The sequence below is a fragment of the Lagenorhynchus albirostris genome, chromosome 4, assembly GCF_949774975.1.
Source record: "Lagenorhynchus albirostris chromosome 4, mLagAlb1.1, whole genome shotgun sequence".
NCBI classification, from domain to species: domain Eukaryota; kingdom Metazoa; phylum Chordata; class Mammalia; order Artiodactyla; family Delphinidae; genus Lagenorhynchus; species Lagenorhynchus albirostris.
This window is the reverse complement of record NC_083098.1, coordinates 78,510,427-78,530,444: the sequence shown is the minus strand read 5'-3', so window position 1 is coordinate 78,530,444 and position 20,018 is coordinate 78,510,427. Positions and strand designations below refer to the sequence as shown.

The 20,018-nt window shown below is 37.8% G+C and overlaps 1 protein-coding gene across 3 annotated transcripts in view; it reads left to right on the top strand.

Annotated features, from left to right (window-relative positions):
• The window catches only part of GABRB1 (gamma-aminobutyric acid type A receptor subunit beta1), a 399,324-nt gene that overhangs the window by 120,701 nt on the left and 258,605 nt on the right, over positions 1-20,018 (top strand). For all 3 annotated transcript variants that reach the window (XM_060148237.1, XM_060148236.1, XM_060148235.1), the window contains exon 4: positions 13,503-13,723. In XM_060148237.1, the coding sequence (XP_060004220.1) occupies positions 13,503-13,723 (221 nt within the window). The remainder of the gene's footprint in view (positions 1-13,502; positions 13,724-20,018) is intronic.

Below are 20,018 nucleotides of genomic sequence, written 5' to 3'. Positions count from 1 at the left end.
AAATTGATTTTATTTCTATTCTTACTTAGATATTGGGGAAAATGGAAACTAATTTTCTATGAACCTCTGGAACTAAGGAACTTTGAAAAAACTTTAGTGTGTCATAGATAATTAATTATGTGGTTTTAAATGTCAGTAGTTTATGAATCATTCTCCTGATAAATTAATCATCAATCTATTATTTTATTGACACTTTTGAATATTGACTCACTTGTAAATGAGCTTGAAAGTTTCTCTACATAGAGATCTATTTTTAAAGCTTTAGTATAAATAGGCTAATACTTCCAAAATGACAAGTTATTACTAGAACTATCAATGAAATTTCATTTGATATAATTCAAAATATATCTATTAATACTTTGTAGAAAGTCGCTATTAATTCATTCCTAACAAGTAAGTTTTTTTAAACGCCATATGCTTTTATCATCTCCCAGAAATTTATCAATTTCCTATATTCGTGGGAATTATGAACTCATTAATCGTGAGTTGTTAGAGAATGGAAATCCTGGATTATTAATTATTTTAGCTAACTGAGAGTTCCCATGTACGTTACCTAAGGATAACCAATATTTCAAAGTTTAAGATGAGTTGGCACTAACATACTTAGTGCTGATATCAGGTGCCCCAAACACACAGCACTACTTATTTCACATTCAGTTAACATATTTGAGCACTTGCTATCACTGGTGCACTAAGCTAGGGCCTAAAAATATAAACGTTTGCCCTTGGGAAGCTCCAAGTCTAGTGGGACTGAGAAATAATTACAAAATAAGTACTACAATCAAAGTAGAAGAGGAGAGTTCTGAAAACTCAAAAGAGTGACTAATCCCAGAATCAAATTTCCCCAGGGGTGCTATCCTCTTCTTACCGTCTACTGTCTCCATGGTGAGCTACTCCATTCCCACGGCTGCATATATCCCTCATGACTCACTTAGCTTTGTTTCTCCCTAAGCCCTGCCTTCCTATATTCTGGCACATAACTACTTACTTGGCACCTTTATCTGCAAGTGCCACTGACACCCACAACTCAAAGTAGCCCGAAATAAATGAGTCATTTTCAGTCCCAAATCTTCAATTCTTACTATTGTTATCCATCTACTCACTTGGGTCAGAAATCCTGTAGTCATCCTTGATGACCCCTTCTCTCTACCCTCCCAGATCTAAAGGTCACCCCAAATTCTGCCTTAACTATTTCTGTTTTCTCTCCTCTACCTCCCCTTTATTGCTGTGTTAACTCTACCTTCTCTATACTCTAGGTGAATGCCAGAGCTTGTTAAGCTGCTAACCTCCTACTCAATAATCTTGTCTCTTGCAGTAGGCAGCCACCAATGAAGAAAAGTGGAATCACTCTGAGTTCTCTGAGTATTTGAGGTGGGGGAAATTTCACACAGGGAGCTGGTTACAAAGGTAATGGAAGGACTGAGAAGCCTATGGAGGCCAGGGGGACAGCTTGGAAATGAACAATGCTCAGTTTCACCTCCTAGCCTTGGGGCTCCTAGGAAGCAGGAAGGGAAGATGTATTACCCAACGTTCTCTCCTCAGCCTCTGGCATAATACAATTTTTTCAATCCAGTCAACAATCATGAAATGTTGACAGAATGAATTAGTCATTCTAATAACCTAAGATCTTTTGACCTAGAAGTTTCTAGAAAATTTTCCCTGCTTCAGGCCCAACATTTCAATATATCTTACCATGGAAACAACTTTAATTATTTGCACTTCTGATTATTTAGGTTTTAGATTATAAGACATTTAAACTGTCACAGTATGAAACACAAATTTTATCATATCCTTTTCAAGAAATTGGATTCATTGTATAGAAAAAAGCGTTTTCCTATTTTTAAAGAAAATAAATCTTTACAGCTTCTAAAGTAGATATCAGATCACAAATGCTGAAATTTTTATAGTGTATAGTCTCAGTTTTATATATTGAGACTCTCCTGAAGTTCATTGCTTCAGAACACAAGTTTGTACTCCAGTTGTCATGTCAGTGTCATATGAGCCCATGCGATTTCCATAGATGACTCTCATTGGTATAAGCCCATAACTCTCAATGTTTTTGTTCATCCACAAGATTGATTCATTCCAGAATAGTTCAGAACAAAACACAGACTGACAAAAAGTCTGACTACACAGATGGATAAACCAAATGGGGCTATTTAGGATGAGACAAATGTAAAAGAAGATTATGTTCTCTGAGGCATAGTACAGGCTACAGTTAGTGAAAAAAAATCAATAAAAATAAGAACATGGGCTTTGGCAAAATGAGAATGCATGTAGTTTAAAGATATTGTAACAAAACATGGCTAGGGAGTAAGCACAACAAATATATATTAATAGCATGATATTAGGTGATAGATAAAAGATTAAAAATTAACAAAATCTGGAGATGCAGTGATGCATTTCTGCTGCAGAATATACTTAATGGTGACACTGATACACAAAGCATTCATTTAAACAAGAGGTTGCATTAGAAACAGGTGTGGTGTGGTTCATTTTAATTACAACCTAAATTGGTGTATTCATCAGGCAATTTTTCACTAAAGTTTGTTTTCATGAGATGCAAGTTGTGTGAGATTTGTTTGTTTTGTTTTCCTATCCTTATGAGAAATTCTACCTATTGCCAGCATATACATTAGTTTCCAGGTTACTTTTCTTGATAATTGTCATTGTGTTTGACAGGGAATTTTCTCCATAGAAGTAAATATGTTTTCCTTCTCTCTCCTTGCTCTCTTGGTTAATAAACAAGATCAAATATATCTCCCTCCACTTTTTTCCAGTCATTTAACATCTCCGAGTCTCAGATTTTCATAATACCTCCCTTTTTGAAATTAGGGAGATGGGCCAGATGATTGAGGTTTTCTGGGTTTCTTAATATGTATAATTATTGCTTAATGAGATTCTGGTATGGACATCAATCAGCATAATTATTATGGGGTTTTTTTGGTCGAAGGAAATAAAGATGGAATCAAATTAGCACAAGGAAAGTGAAGTTTGTTGTAATAATACAAAGAGGGTTCATTAGAGGTTGAAGTATTAAACATGTCCAGACCTCAGGAGAACTAGAAATAGGAAGCAGAAAGTCTTTATGAACTTGGTCGCTCATTCTCTAATGATGCTGTTTCTCCTATGGCTATTTTCTGCATCTTTCTCCATTTGTTTCTTCTTTTGCAAGCTGGATTCCTCTTTTTATTCATAGTCTCTCCTCTCTTATAAATTCATAATAGCAGTGCAGCACTAATTCTATGTCATGACCTTTGCACTTGGTCCCACAGCTCCTGTATCAGATCCTTTATCCAGTAGCAAATTTCAGGGAGAGGACTTTGTTTGGTCCATCTCATCTTTTTGAGCCAGGCACAGTTTTATCACCTGCCTATGGACCAGCTGGTCTTAACTTAGACATCTACTCTTCATTCCCAAGGTGTGAGGAGGGCAGAATCGTGTGATATAGAACGTGGTCATGCCCAATCAGCAGGGACTGTAGGCATGGCAATTTCCATCACAGAAGGTTCTGTAGAAGTGATGCACAGCTCTACTATATCAGCCTTTGGGGAAAGCAGCCTTAGCTTTGGAAAGAGTGGATCTCAGAGTTCAATGAACTGGCATAAATGTTTTATAAGGAACAGGGATTTGTGCTTGGGACTCCTTATGATGTATAATGTACAATCAAATCAGTGAAAGATAAAATGCAAATGTGTGCAGGGGCCTTGGTTCTTTCATATATATATATATATATATATATATGAAAGTTCTCCCTTTTCTTGGGAACAGTTTGAAAAGGAGGGATTGCTCACATGATCCTTCTGAGCAGATGCAATGTTACTAGATGTTAAAGCAATATTTTGTCTCTTCACTATCAAGTTAGTTTGACATGTGTACTGACTATGGAGGCAGCTAATAAGAGACTTCATTTTTCCAGCCCACTATGAAGTCTTCTTAGAGCTCATTCTGATAAAATGCATACCTAAACCATATAACTCTTTCTCCCTCCTCTGATGCTAGATAATTAATGGATTTTTATCAAATGATTTATTATGTTGAAGTGGCAAATTGTAAACCATCTAATGCTGGCATCCCTTACACAAAGTTTCGAGGAATATATAAAAGTTCAAGTAGACATGTTGTTGATGATAAAGGATTTTGAAATATTTGACTGATACTAAAAAGGAAGATATTTTCATTTAAGGCAGGGTTTCATAACCTTGACATTACTGACATTTGGAGCCAGATAATTCTTTGTTGTAGGGGATGCACTGTTCAGTATATTAGGTTGGGGAGCATCCCTGGCCTTTACCCACAGATGCTAGTGTTACCAAGTCCAAACTCTTACTGCTCACCACACGACAGGCCAACAAATTGAGAGATGAGGTGTTGGGGCAAGGAGTAGCTATTTTGTTTAGAAAGACAGAAAACTGAGAAGATGGCGGACTAGTGTTTCAAAGAACCATCTTACTCGAGTTACAATCCAACTTTTTACGTCTACATGAACGGAAAAGTGTTAAACCTTTAAAGGTCAAGCCTGGGAGGCAGAACATGAAGAAAGGGCTATTATGTATATTCCAGGCTATAGGACACATTCTTTTACAAAGGTGCAGAGCTAGCATGCTAAGACAGGCAATAGAGCACAAAGGTTAAAACTAAAAGAATAGATCCAATATGGAGTCAGGTTTGTTCTTCTCTGTGATGTTAGTTGCACACATGGTACTCCCAGTTGTAACAACCAAAACTGTCTCCAGACATTGCTAAATGTCCTCTGGGAGACAAAAATCACCCAGATTTTAAAACTAATGATCTGAAAAGAATGTCACCTTTCTCTATCTGACTTATTTCACTAAGCATAGTACCCTCCAGTTCCATCCATGTTACAAATGGCAAAATTCCATTCTTTTTATGGCTGAGTAATATTCCATTATATATATACACACACACACACACACACACACACACACACACACACACACACACCCCACATCTTTATCCATTCATCTGTTGATGGACATTTAAGTTGATTCCATATCTTGGAATGCTAAGTGTATGCTATCACTTATATGTGTAATCTAAAAAGTAAAACAAATGAATGAATATAACAAAACAGAAACAGACTCACAGATATAAAGAATAAACTAGTGGTTACAAGCTGGGAGGGAGAAAGGGGGAGGGGAAAGTTAGGGGTATGGGATTAAGAGGTACAAACTACTATGTATAAAATAAATAAGCTACAAGGATATACTGTACAACATAGGAAATATAGCCAATATTTTGTAATAACCTTAAATGGAGTATAATCTACAAAAATTTTGAATCACTATGTTGTACACCTGAAACTAATATAATATTGTATATCAACTATACTTCAATAAAAATAAGTGAATAAATAAATAAAAATGTTTCCTTTATTCTCCAAAGAATTGCTTTGATTTATTAGAAATATTTTTTTTTAACATTTTTAGATTTAAAAAGTATGGGTTTTGGAGTTTAATTGTGCCCTACTAATTTGGTATCGTCTAACCTGCTTTTCCTCAATGAATCAAATTCTCTCATACCTGAGTTAGCCTGACGAATTTCATTAGCAATCTCATACCAGTTAATCCCATTAATTTGCCTCAGTGTCGAGTCCCCTATGGCCCATAGTTTCTAAATACGTCACACTTTCTCTCAAGGAGTAGACTGCACACTTGAGAAAGCTGGTTGAACACTTAAAACACACCTTGAAGAAAAATGATTTCAGCATTCTTGGCCAAAGTATTAATACCTTTTATTTCTTTCCAAAAACTTTCCATCCTCCCTGGAGTGCTTGTACTTTAGACTAATGAAGGATTAATAAAAAACCTGTTGTAACAGAGAGCAAAATACAGTAATTTTAAGCCTTTCTTTTCCATCTAAGAATAGAATACACCAAAACGATACCATAGGCTTTATCATATGCAGATGTGACTATTAATATTTAAGGTGCAGATAGAAAAAATAATTTATTTAAAATTCAGTAAGTAGTTTCCCAGAGATATAGATCATAAATTCTCTCAGGGAGAATTTGCCTATCTCACAAGGTTGTGAAAACCACAGAGCACAGAGCACTTTCTAGAAGGAAATTATTGTCATGCATGTGGTAAAATATACATAGTAAGGATATATTGCTCTGTTTCAGGTCTTTCCATATTTTGCATCATTATCATCACAATTATCATTAGCTTCAAAAAGTTTTTTTAAGGTTATCAAACTCATGGGTCCATATAACCATTTATCATAGTATCAGGTCCCAGATTAAGATAGCAATGAATAAGAAGAAAAGTCCTGAAAGATACTTATTCCACATCACCCACTTCCCAATGTAAAATACTAGTATCCAGAAATTTCCACTGAATGACTTCTTATTGCAAACAGGGTAAGTTACTGCTTTAACTGAGAAATATGGTGTGATGTTTAGTCAATATTTACTGAAAATAGAGTGAGCTGTGTAGAGCAAAGATCTCACTACTTGTGTATAGTTCTCTCTTTACAGGAAACAAAATGGTTTCCAGAAAGGGAAGGGGAAAGTCTACACACACACACACACACACACACACACACACACACACACACACTTAATCTATGCAGAGATCATTCATGTTTACATTATTTTCTCCTCCCACTCTCCATTATTTACTTACCACAAACATATTTTAATTATAACATTAGTTGTTAGAGTATTATTTGTCATTATAATCATTTGTATTTTTTTATATCTTTATTGGAGTATAATTGCTTTACAATGGTGTGTTAGTTTCTGCTTTATAACAAAGTGAATCAGTTATACATATACATATGTTCCCATATTTCTTCCCTCTTGCGTCTCCCTCCCTCCCACCCTCCCTATCCCACCCCTCTAGGTGGTCACAAAGCACCGAGCTGATCTCCCTGTGCAATGCGGCTGCTTCCCACTAGCTATCTATTTTACGTTTGGTAGTGTATATATGTCCATGCCACTCTCTCACTTTGTCACAGCTTACCCTTCCCCCTCCCAATATCCTCAAGTTCATTCTCTAGTGGGTCTGTGTCTTTATTCCTTTCTTACCCCTAGGTTCTTCTTGACATTTTCTTTTCTTAAATTCCATATATATATGTTAGCATACGCTATTTGTCTTTCTCTTTCTGACTTACTTCACTCTGTATGACACAATCTAGGTCCATCCACCTCATCACAAATAGCTCAATTTCATTTCTTTTTATGGCTGAGTAATATTCCATTGTATATATGTGCCACATCTTCTTTATCCATTCATCCGATTATGGACACTTAGGTTGTTTCCATCTCCTGGCTATTGTAAATAGAGCTGCAATGAACATTTTGGTACATGACTCTTTTTTTTTTTTTTGCGGTATGTGGGCCTCTCACTGCTGTGGCCTCTCCCGCTGCGGAGCACAGGCTCTGCACGCGCAGGCTCAGCGGCCATGGCTCACAGGCCCAGCTGCTCCGCGGCATGTGGGATCCTCCCGGACCGGGGCACGAACCCGTGTCCCCTGCATCAGCAGGCGGACTCCCAACCACTGCGCCACCAGGGAAGCCCCATGACTCTTTTTGAATTATGGGTTTCTCAGGGTATATGCCCAGTAGTGGGATTGCTGGGTCATATGGTAGTTCTATTTGTAGTTTTTTAAGGAACCTCCATACTGTTCTCCATAGTGGCTGTACCAATTCACATTCCCACCAGCAGTGCAAGAGTGTTCCCTTTTCTCCACACCCTCTCCAGCATTTATTGTTTCTAGATTTTTTGAAGATGGGCATTCTGACCGGTGTGAGATGATATCTCATTGTAGTTTTGATTTGCATTTTTCTAATGATTAATGATGTTGAGCATTGTTTCATGTGTTTGTTGGCAAACTGTATATCTTCTTTGGAGAAATGTCTAGGTCTTCTGTGCATTTTTGGATTGGGTTGTTTGTTTTATTGTTATTAAGCTGCATGAGCTGCTGGTCGGAAAAGATACTTGATACAATTTCAATTTTCTTAAATTTACCAAGGCTTGATTTGTGACCCAAGATATGATCTATCCTGGAGAATGTTCCATGAGCACTTGAGAAAAATATGTATTCTGTTGTTTTTGGATGGAATGTCCTATAAATTTCAATTAAGTCCATCTTGTTTAATGTATCATTTAAAGCTTGTGTTTCCTTATTTATTTTCATTTTGGATGATCTGTCCATTGGTGAAAGTGGGGTGTTAAAGTACCCTACTATGATTGTGTTACTGCCAATTTCCCCTTTTATGGCTGTTAGTATTTGCCTTATGTATTGAGGTGCTCCTATGTTGGGTGCATAAATATTTACAATTGTTATATCTTCTTCTTGGATCGATCCCTTGATCATTATGTAGTGTCCTTCTTTGTCTCTTCTAATAGTGTTTATTTTAAAGTCTATTTTGTCTGATATGAGAATTGTTACTCCAGCTTTCTTTTGGTTTCCAGTTGCATGGAATATCTTTTTCCATCGCCTCACTTTCAGTCTGTATGTGTCTCTAGGTCTGAAGTGGGTCTCTTGTAGGCAGCATATACATGGGTCTTGTTTTTGTATCCATTCAGCCAGTCTGTGTCCTTTGGTGGGAGCATTTAATCCATTTACATTTAAGGTAATTATCGATATGTATGTTCCTATTCCCATTTTCTTAATTGTTTTGGGTTTGTTATTAGTTTCTTGCCTAGAGAAGATCCTTTAGCATGTGTTGTAAAGCTGGTTTGGTGGTGCTGAACTCTCTCAGCTTTTGCTTGTCTCTAAAGGTTTTAATTTCTCCATCAAATCTGAATGAGATCCTTGCTGGGTAATCTTGGTTGTAGGTTTTTGTCCTTCATCACTTTAAATATATCCTGCCAGTCCCTTCTGGCTTGCAGAGTTTCTGCTGAAAGATCAGCTGTTAACTTTGTGTGTTACTTGTTGTTTTTCCCTTGCTGCTTTTAATATGTTTTCTTTGTATTTAATTTTTGACACTTTGATTAATATGTGTCTTGGCATGTTTCTCCTTGGATTTATTCTGTATGGGACTCTCTGTGCTTCCTGGACTTGATTAACTATTTCCTTTCCCATATTAGGGAATTTTTCAACTATAATCTCTTCAAATATTTTCTCAGTCCCTTTCTTTCTCTTCTTCTGGAACCCCTATAATTTGAATGTTGGTGCGTTTAATGTTGTCCCAGAGGTCTCTGAGACTGTCCTCAGTTCTTTTCATTCTTTTTTCTTTATTCTGCTCTGCAGTAGTTATTTCCACTACTTTATCTTCCAGGTCACTTATCCGTTCTTCTGCCTCAGTTATTCTGGTATTGATCCCTTTTAGAGTATTTTTAATTTCGGTTATTGTGTTGTTCATCGTTGCTTGTTTCATCTTTAGTTCTTCTAGGTCCTTGTTAAATGTTTCTTGCATTTTCTCTATTCTGTTTCCAAGATTTTGGATCATGTTTACTATCATTATTCTGAATTCTTTTTCAAGTAGACTGCCTATTTCCTCTTCATTTGTTAGGTCGTGTGAGTTTTTATCTTGCTCCTTCATCTGCTGTGTGTTTTTCTGTCTTCTCATAAGCTTATCTTACTGTGTTTGGGGGTCTCCTTTTTGCAGGCTGCAGGTTCGTAGTTCCCGTTGTGTTTGGTGTCTGTCCCCAGTGGCTAAAGTTGGTTCAGTGGGTTGTGTAGGCTTCCTAATGGAGTGGACTAGTGCCTGTGTTCTGGTGGATGAGGCTGGATCTTGTCTTTCTGGTGGGCAGGTCCAAGTCTGGTGGTGTGTTTTGGGGTGTCTGTGGACTTATTATGATTTTAGGCAGCCTCTCTGCTAATGGGTGGGGTTGTGTTCCTGTGTTGCTAGTTGTTTGGCATAGGGTGTCCAGCACTGTAGCTTGCTGGTCGTTGAGTGAAGCTGGGTGTTGGTGTTGAGATTGATATCTCTAGGAATTTTTCGCCGTTTGATACTACGTGGAGCTGGGAGGTCCCTTGTGGACCAGTGTCCTGAAGCTGGCTCTCCCACCTCAGAGGCACAGCAGTGGCTCCTGGCTGCAGCACCAAGAGCCTTTCAGCCACACGGCTCAGAATAAAAGGGAGAAAAAGTAGAAAGAAAGAAAGAAAGAGGATAAAAGAAAAAAAATAAAGGTAAAATAAAATAAAGTTATTAAAATAAAAATAATTATTAAAAATGTTTTTAAAAAGTAAAAAAACAAACAAAAAAACGGATGGATAGAACCCTAGGACAAATGGTGGAAGCAAAGCTATACAGACAAAATCTCACACAGAAGCATACACATACACACTCAAAAAGAGGAAACGGGGGAAAAAATCATAAATCTTGCTCTCAAAGTCCACCTCCTCAAGTTGGGATGATTCATTGCCTATTCAGGTATTCCACAGATGCAGGGTACATCAAGTTGATTGTGGAGATTTAATCCACTGCTCCTGAGGCTGCTGGGAGGGATTTCCCTTTCTCTTCTTTGTTCTCACAGCTCCCAGGGGCTCAGCTTTGGATTTAGCCCCGCCTCTGCGTTTAGGTCGCCGGAAGGCGTCTGTTCTCCGCTCAGACAGGACAGGCTTAAAGGAGTCGCTGATTCGCGGGCTCTGGCTCACTCAGGCCGGGGGTGGGGGGAGGGAGGGGCGTGGCGTGTGGGGCGGGCCTGCGGCGGCAGAGGCCTCTCTGACGTCGCACCAGCCTGAGGCGCGCCGTGCGTTCTCCCGGGAAAGTTGTCCCTGGATCCCGGGACCCTGGCAGTGGCGGGCTGCACAGGCTCCCCGGAAAGGAGGTGTGGAGAGTGACCTGTGCTCGCACACAGGCTTCTTGGTGGCGGCAGCAGCAGCCTTAGCGTCTCATGCCCGTCTCTGGGGTCCGCGCTTTTAGCCCGCGGCTCGGGCCCGTCTCTGGAGCTCCTTTAAGCGGCGCTCTTAATCCCCTCTCCTCGCGCACCAGGAAACAAAGAGGGAAGAAAAAGTCTCTTGCCTCGTCGGCAGCTCCAGACTTTTCCCCGGACTCCCTCCCGGCTAGCCGTGGAGCACTAGCCCCCTTCAGTCTGTGTTCACGTCGCCAACCCCAGTCCTCTCCCTGCGCTCCGTCCGAAACCGAAACCGGAGCCTCAGCTTCCAGCCCCGCCCGCCCCGGCGGGTGAGCAGCGAAGCCTCTCATGCTGGTGAGTGCCGGTCGGCACCGGTCCTCTGTGTGGGAATCTCTCCGCTTTGCCCTCCTCACCCCTGTTGCTGTGCTCTCCTCCGTGGCCTCGAAGCTCCCCCCCTCAGCCACCTGCAGTCTCCGCCCGCGAAGGGGCTTCTAGTGTTTGGAAACCTTTCCTCCTTCACGGCTCCTTCCCACTGGTGCAGGTCCTGTCCCTATTCTTTTGTCTCTGTTTATTCTTTTTTCTTTTGCCCCACCCAGGTACGTGGGGGGGGGTTTCTTGCCTTTTGGGCGGTCTGAGGTCTTCTGCCAGCGTTCAGTAGGTGTTCTGTAGGAGTTTTCCACGTGTAGATGTATTTCTGATGTATCTTGTGGAGGAAGGTGATCTCCGCGTCCTACTCTTCCGCCATCTTCCTCCAAGACTCTCATTTGTATTTTATAATAAGTTTTTACTCATCACACATTAAAACTTTATTTGTTGAGGAGAATGTGGAGTAAGGATTTTGCCTCATGGTCTCATTGTGAGGAAATCCTCTGTAGCGCTACGAGAGTCGGAGGCTAATGTGTATTCAGCGTGAGTAATGAAACATGTAACCCATTGCTGCTTGTGCTGAGCTAGTCATTCATTTTCTTACATTGTCTGAATTACAAACAAGACCCCCAACAACAAGACTTACAAGACAAACAGTTGCTTACTTTCATGGTTACCAGGGTCCTTCTTCCTGCAGGTTCTTTTATAAACATCTCTTTAAAAGTGGAAACGCTTATGAAAACGAATACGTACACTCCAAATAATTTGGAAGTATGATATTAATCTTTAAATAGCAACAATTTTTGAAGATAATATATTTGTTTAGCATGTTAGTTTCTAAAGTACTTGCACCATGATTCTCCCACGTAATGCTTTCAATAAGCTAGTAAAATGCTATTTTTATTTTAGAAATGAGACATCTGACATATAAGGGGTTAAGTTAGTTGCTCATGGTTACATAGCTCTACACGTGGTAGATTTTGGAATGGAGGTGTTTTAGAATCTAAGGCCCAGAATCTGTTCAATTCATTGTCCTCCAAAAAGGTATTGATGTAAAGAGCTTGAAGAGGATGCAAATGCAGATGTTAGCAGTTGAGAAGAGAATTGTGTATAACTCTGTGGGTTCTTTTTTTCTGTTAAATGAAGGTAAGGTGGAAGGAGGTTTCAGACCTATAAAAAGGATATTGTATGATTAGTAGCGAAGAGCAAATGTCCTTGTCATTTAACAAGAAAGAATGGCTTTGAATTATTGCAAGATTATTTCTGAGTAAACAGTGTAAGCATTCTTGAATATAGTGGTTAAAGGACATTGGAACTCATTATCCAGAACAAATATTGTCTTATCATTTAAGATATTTCAGAAATTCATAAATATCCATATAGGTATCTAGATGAAGTGCAATTTGCCCAGATGTAAGACATGATCGGAGCCACTGCTTCCCAAACAGTGGTATATATAACAATGGCAGTACACAGAGTTGTGAAGGAATTATGACATGTTTTCTTAATTGTTGCTAAAGCATCCAGCTAAAGCTGTTGACAGATAAGTATCCTTTAAAAGAAAAAGTGAACCTTCTGTTTTTATAATATTGGGACCGCATCTTAAGTCTTTATGATTTTACTGCTACCTCTTATTCTTTTAATGGACAATTACACTTTGTATTAATAGAGTTCTTTAAAAACATACAACTAAAGCTCTAAGATAATCTTCACCATTCCTCTCCTGTGAGCTTGACACATTTATTGAGCCCAAATCTTCCTGTCTCTCACTGCCAGGGGAAACCTGGGCAGAAAGAAAAGTGCAAAGGTATGTCCTTAGTGTAACCTTTTACAGGAGATGGGGAAACAAACTCGAGTACAAACCCATCTCTGAACTCAAACAAATTCCTGAATCAAGCAGTACTGTAAATACAATATCCAGAGGTAGATTTTTGTGAACATGAATCTACAGGTACAACTTCCCTTTACAGCCTTCCCCATGATATCATTACCTTAACATCAAACCTTAAAATTCAGTTAAATGGATTTACTCTATATTGGTGCAAATGCTTCTGCATGCATTCAATTATTGCACTAGTACTTCTAACCTATTGGTTGCCCTATACTTGGAGGTGCAAATTTCAATATATTCAAATATAACCTTGTAGGGGAGGTTGGTGAGTCAGCCTAGCACAGGGAGATCAGCTCAGTGCTTTGTGACCACAGAATGGTGAGTCTCTAGGTATCCACAGTACCACATGCTATCACATTCTTACCAAAAAGGCTTTTAGATGGTGATGATGATGATGATGACGTTGATGATGATGATGATGATGATGGTGGTGATGATGGTAAAATTCTTTGTTCGGTTTCCTTTTTTTGCAGGATTATACACTCACCATGTATTTCCAGCAGTCTTGGAAAGACAAAAGGCTTTCTTATTCTGGAATCCCACTAAACCTCACGCTAGACAACAGGGTAGCTGACCAACTCTGGGTACCAGACACCTACTTTCTGAATGACAAGAAATCATTTGTGCATGGGGTTACAGTGAAAAATCGAATGATCCGACTGCATCCTGATGGAACAGTTCTCTACGGACTCCGGTAAACAGCTTTGTGTTGCATGTTTTACTGTTGTTGTTCACGTTGTTGTTTAATTTTTACTCTTGAAAATGGACAGAGGGGGAGAAAGGCAAGTAGGTGAATATATAGACTCTTTAATCTTTATAATAATATTATATTAAAGTTCAGAAAATCTCTTTAGAACAATTCGAGCTAAATCTAGACAACTTTGTCCATCAAAGGAAAGTGAATTTTTTTGCCGTGATCCTCAAATAATAAACATAGTAATAATATGTGTTTTTGTTAGACAGATTTCACATCCAGCTTATTCTAGAAATTAAATTTTTTTTAGCCAATTGTTTGATTATCTTCGTTCCACCCAGACTCAATTACAATGTGTTCTAGGTATTCTCTATAGCTACTTAATTATGAAATGGAATTGAGAAACAACATTTTGAAGAAATAGGAAAATATTTTGTGGTGACTTTTAGAAGATGCAAAGTGATTTTATTCCCTTAAATCTCTTATGTTTTCATTTTTATTTTCATGTATGTGATCCACATTAAATTAATTTTTGTGTTTCTTATGAGGTAGGGATTGAGGTTCATTTTGTTCCATATGGCTTTACAGTTATTCTAGTACTGGTTATTGAAAAGACTTTGCTTTTCCCTTCAGATAGTGTTGGTACCTTTGACTGAATAATTGTGGGTCTATTTCTAGGATTTATTTTGTTCCGCTGTTCTTTTGGTCCGTCCTTAGACAGTATCACACTATTTAATTAGCATAGCTATTTGTTAAGTTATGAAGTCCCATAATGTAAGTCCTTCAACTTTATACTGACTGTTTAAAAATTGCTTTGGAAATTCTAGGTTCTTTGCACCTCCCTATAACTTTTAGGATCAACTTGTTGATTTCTACCCAAAAAAGTCTGCTGGGCTTATAATTAAGTGCATTGAATCTATAGATCAGTTTGGGGAGAATTGACAATTTAAAATTATCAGGTTTTTTAACCATGAATATATCTTTATATGTTTATGTTACCTTTAATTTCTATCAACAATGTTTTGCACCACAGAATGTTTTGTTTCATTTATTGTTTTTAAAGAATCAAGTGTAAAAGAGGTATTATACACTTATAGAGGTCTGTTACTAACACTCAGGTAGTTAAGGGTTGATTAAAACTTTTAGGCTACAGTTCAAATCAGCTACCAGTTTTACGAAAGAAATATTTGAATTGTAACATGTTATTGTAGGATGTGTAGAGTGGTGGTTCTTTAACCTTTGTTAATCTTTGTGATCCCTTTGAGAAGCTGATGAAATTTTCCTATTATTTTAGAGTATTCATAAGTGCCCTAAAATCCTTTATATGGCATCAATGCCAAGCTAAAACTGTGGTTAAGGGCCAACAGTCTAGAATTAATGTGTGTCCAATATCCGAAAACAAAATGCAAGTGAAAAGAATTTATCTATGATAAAACTTTTTTTAAAAACATCTTTAATGGAGTATAATTGCTTAACGTTGTTGCATTAGTTATCTGGATATAACAAAATGAATCAGCTATATGTATACGTATAGCCCCATATCCCCTCCCTCTTGTGTCTCCCTCCCACCCATCCTGTCCCACCCTCTAGGTGGTCACAAAGCACCGAGCTGATCTCCCTGTGCTAGGCAGAAGCTTCCCACTAGCTATCTGTTCTACATTTGGTAGTGTATATATGTACATGCCACTCTCTCATTTCGTCCCAGCTTACCCTTCCCCCTCCCCATGTGTTCAAGTCCATTCTTTACATCTGCGTCGTTATTCCTGTCCTGCCCCTAGGTTCTTCAGAACCTTTTTTTTTGTAGATTCCATATATATGTGTTAGCATACGGTATTTGTTTTTCTCTTTCTGACTTACTTCACTCTGTATGACACACTCAAGGTCCATCCACCTCACTACAAATAACTCAACTTTGTTTCTTTTCATGGCTGAGTAATATTCCATTGTATATATGTGCCACGTCTTCTTTATCCATTCATCTGTCGACTGACACTTAGGTTGCTTCCATGTCCTGGCTATTGTAAAAAGAACTGCAGTGAACATTGTGGTACATGACTCTTTTAGAATTATGGTTTTCTCAAGATATATACCGAGTAGTGGGATTGCTGTGTCGTATGGTAGCTCTATTTTTAGTTTTTTAAGGAACCCCCATACTGTTCTCCACAGTGGCTGTATCAATTTACATTCCCAACAACAGTGCAAGAAGGTTCCCTTTTCTCCACACCCTCTCCAGCATTTATTCTTTGTAGATGCTTTGATGATGGCCATTCTGACGGGTGTGAGGTGATATCTCATTGTAGTTTTGATTTGCATTTCTCTACTGATTAGTGATGTTGAGCATCCTTTCATGTGTTTGTTGGCAATCTATATATCTTCTTTGGAGAAATGTTTATTTAGGTCTTCTGCCCATTTCTGGATTGGGTGGTTTGTTTTTTTGATATTGAGCTGCATGAGCTGCTTGTATATTTTGGAGATTAATCCATTGTCACTTGCTTCACTTGCAAATATTTTCTCCCTTTCTGAGGGCTGCCTTTTCATCTTGTTTATGGTTTCCTTTGTTGTGCCAAAGCTTTTAAGTTTTATTAGGTCCTATGTATTTATTTTTGTTTTTATTTCCATTTCTCTAGGAGGTGGGTCGAAAAGGATTTGCTGTGATTTATGTCATTTATGTTTTCCTCTAAGAGTTTTATAGTGTCTGAACTTACATTTAGGTCTTTAATCCATTTTGAGTTTATTTTTGTGTATGGTGTTAAGGAGTGTTCTAATTTCATTCTTTTACAAGTAGCTGTCAAGTTTTCCCAGCACCACTTATTGAAGAGGCTGTCTTTTCTCCATTGTATATTCTTGCCTCCTTTATCAAAGATAAGTTGGCCATATGTGTGTGGGTTTATCTCTGGGCTTTCTTTCCTCTTCCATTGGTCTATATTTCTGTTTTTCTGCCAGTACCATACTGTGTTGATTACTGTAGTTGTGTAGTATAGTCTGAAGTCATGGAGCGTGATTCATCCAGCTCCGTTTTTCTTTCTCAAGATTGCTTTGGCTATTTGGGGTTTTTGTGTTTCCATACAAATTGTGAAATGTTTTGTTCTACTTCTGTGAAAAATGCCCTTGGTAGTTTGATAGGGATTTCATTGAATCTGTAGATTGCTTTGGGTAGTATAGTCATTTTCACAATGTTGATTCTTCCAATCCAAGAACATGGTATATCTCTCCGTCTGTATCATCTTTAAATTCTTTCACCAGTGTCTTATAGTTTTCTGCATACCGGCCTTTTGTCTCCTTAGGTAGGTTTATTCCTAGGTATTTTATTCTTTTCATTGCAATGCTAAATGGGAGTGTTTCCTTAATTTCTCTTTCAGATTTTTCATCATTAGTGTATAGGAATGCAAGAGATTTCTGTGCATTAATTTTGTATGCTGCTACTTTACCAAATTCATTGATTAGCTCTTGTAGTTTTCTGGTAGCTTCTATAGGATTCTCTATGCATAGTATCATGTCATCTGCAAACAGTGACAGTTTACTTCTTCTTTTCTGATTTGGATTCCTTTTATTTCTTTTTATTCTGATTGCTGTGGCTAAAACTTCCAAACTATGTGGAATAATAGTGGCGAGAGTGGGAAACCTTGTCTTGCTCTTGATCTTAGTGGAAATGGTTTCAGTTTTTCATCAAATCAGTCTCATCCTTGAGAACGATGTTGGCTATGGATTTGTCTTACATGGCCTTTATTATGTTGACATAAGTTCTCACTATGCCTACTTTCTGGAGGGTTTTTTTCATAAATGGGTGTTGAATTTTGTCTCAAGACTTTTCTGCATCTATTGAGATTATCATATGTTTTTTATCCTTCAGTTTGTTAATATGGTGTATCACATTGATTGATTTGCGTATATTGAAGAATTCTTGAGTCCTGGGATAAATACCACTTGATGATGGTGAATGATCCTTTCAATGTGCTGTTGGATTCTGTTTGCTAGTATTCTGTTGAGGATTTTTGCATCAATGTTCATCAGTGATATTGGCCTGTAGTTTTCTTTTTTTGTGACATCTTTGTCTGGTTTTGGTTTCAGGGTGATGGTGGCCTCCTAGAATGAGTTTGGGAGTGTTCCTCCCTCTGCTATATTTTGGAAGAGTTTGAGAAGGATAGGTATTAGCTCTTCTCTAAATGTTTGTTAGAATTTGCCTGTGAAGCCATCTGGTCCTGGTCTTTTGTTTGTTAGAAGATTTTTAATCACAGTCTCAATTTCAGTGCTTGTGATTGGTCTGTTTATATTTTCTATTTCTTCCTGGTTCAGTCTTGGAAGGTTGTGCTTTTCTAAGAATTTGTCCATTTCTTCCAGGTTGTCCATTTTATTGACATATAGCTGCTTGTAGTCATCTCTCATGATCCTTTGCATTTCTGCAGTGTCACTTGTTACTTCTCCTTTTTCATTTCGAATTCTGTTGATTTGAGTCTTCTCCCTTTATTAATTTTTTTGATGAGCCTGGCTAATGGTATATTAATTTTGTTTATCTTCTCTAAGAACCAGCTTTTAGTTTTATTGAGCTTTACTATTGTTTCCTTCATTTTTTTTCACTTATTTCTGATCTGATCCTTATGGTTTCTTTCCTTCTGCTAACTTTAGGGTTTTTTGTTCTTCTTTGTCTAATTGCTTTAGGTGTAAGGATAGGTTGTTTATTTGAGATGTTTCTTGTTTCTTGAGGTAGGATTGTATTGCTATAAACTTCCCTCTTAGAACTGCTTTTGCTGCATTCCATAGGTTTTGGGTCATTGTGTTTTCGTTGTCCTTTGTTTCTAGGTATTTTTTGATTTCCTCCTTGATTTCTTCAGTGATCTCTTAGTTATTTAGTAGTGTATTGTTTAGCCTCCATGTGTTTGTATTTTTTGCAGTTGTTTTCCCGTAATTGATATCTAGCCTCATAACATTGCGTTTTGAAAAAGATACTTGATATGATTACTATTTTCTTAAATTTACCAAGGCTTGATTTGTGACCCAAGATATGGTCTATCCTGCTGGAGTATGTTCCATGAGCACGTGAGAAGAAAGTGTATTCTGTTGTTTCGGGGTGGAATGTCCTATAAATATGAATTAAGTCCATCTTGTTTAATGTGTCATTTAAAGCTTGTGTTTCCTTATTAATTTTCATTTTGGTTGATCTGTCCATTGGAGAAATTGGGGTGTTAAAGTCCCCTAATATTATTGTGTTACTGTCGATTTCGCCTTTATGTTTGTTAGCATTTGCCTTATGTATTGAGGTGCTGCTATGTTGGGTGCATAAATATTTACAGTTGTTATATCTTCTTCTTGGATTGATCCCTTGATCATTTTTTAGTGTCCTTTATTGTCTCTTATAATAGTCTTAATTATAAAGTCTATTTTATCTGATATGAGAATTGCTACTCCAGCTTTCTTTTGATTTCCAATTGCATGCAATATCTCTTTCCCTCCCCTCACTTTCAGTCTGTATGTGTCCCTAGGTCTTAAGTGGGTCTCTTTTAGACAGCATATATACAGGTCTTGTTTTTATATTCATTCAGCCAATCTATGTCTTTTGGTTGGAGCATTTAATCCATTTACATTTAAGGTAATTATCAAAATGTATGTTCCTATTACCATTTTCTTAATTGTTTTGGGTTTGCTTTTGTAGGTTTTTTCCGTCTCTTGTGTTTCATGCGTAGAGAAGTTTCTTTAGCATTTGTTGTAATGCTGGTTTGGTGGTGCTGAATTCTCTTACCTTTTGCTTGTCTGTAAAGCTTTTAATTTCTCTGTCAAATCTGAATGAGATCCTTGCTGGGTAGAGTAATCTTGGTTGTAGGTTTTTCCCTTTCATTACTTTAAATTTGTCCTGCCACTCCCTTCCAGTTTGCAGAGTTTCTGCTGAAAAATCAGCTGTTAACCTTATGGCGATTCCCTTGTATGTTATTTGTTGCTTTTCCCTTGCTGCTTTTAATATGTTTTCTTTGTGTTTAATTTTTGATAGTTTTATTAATATGTGTCTTGGTATGTTTCTCTTTGGGTTTACGCTGTTTGGAACTCTCTGCTCTTCCTGGACTTGATCGACTGTTTCCTTTCCCGTGTTAAGGATGTTTTCGACTAACATCTCTTCAAATATTTTCTCAGACCCTTTCTTTTTCTCTTCTTCTTCTGGAAACCCTGTAATTCAAAGTTGGTGCATTTAATATTGTCCCAGAAGTCTCTGAGACTGTCCTCAATTCTTTTCATTCTTTTTTCTTTATTCTGCTCTGTGGTAGTCATTTCCACTATTATATCTTCTAGGTCACTTATACGTTCTTCT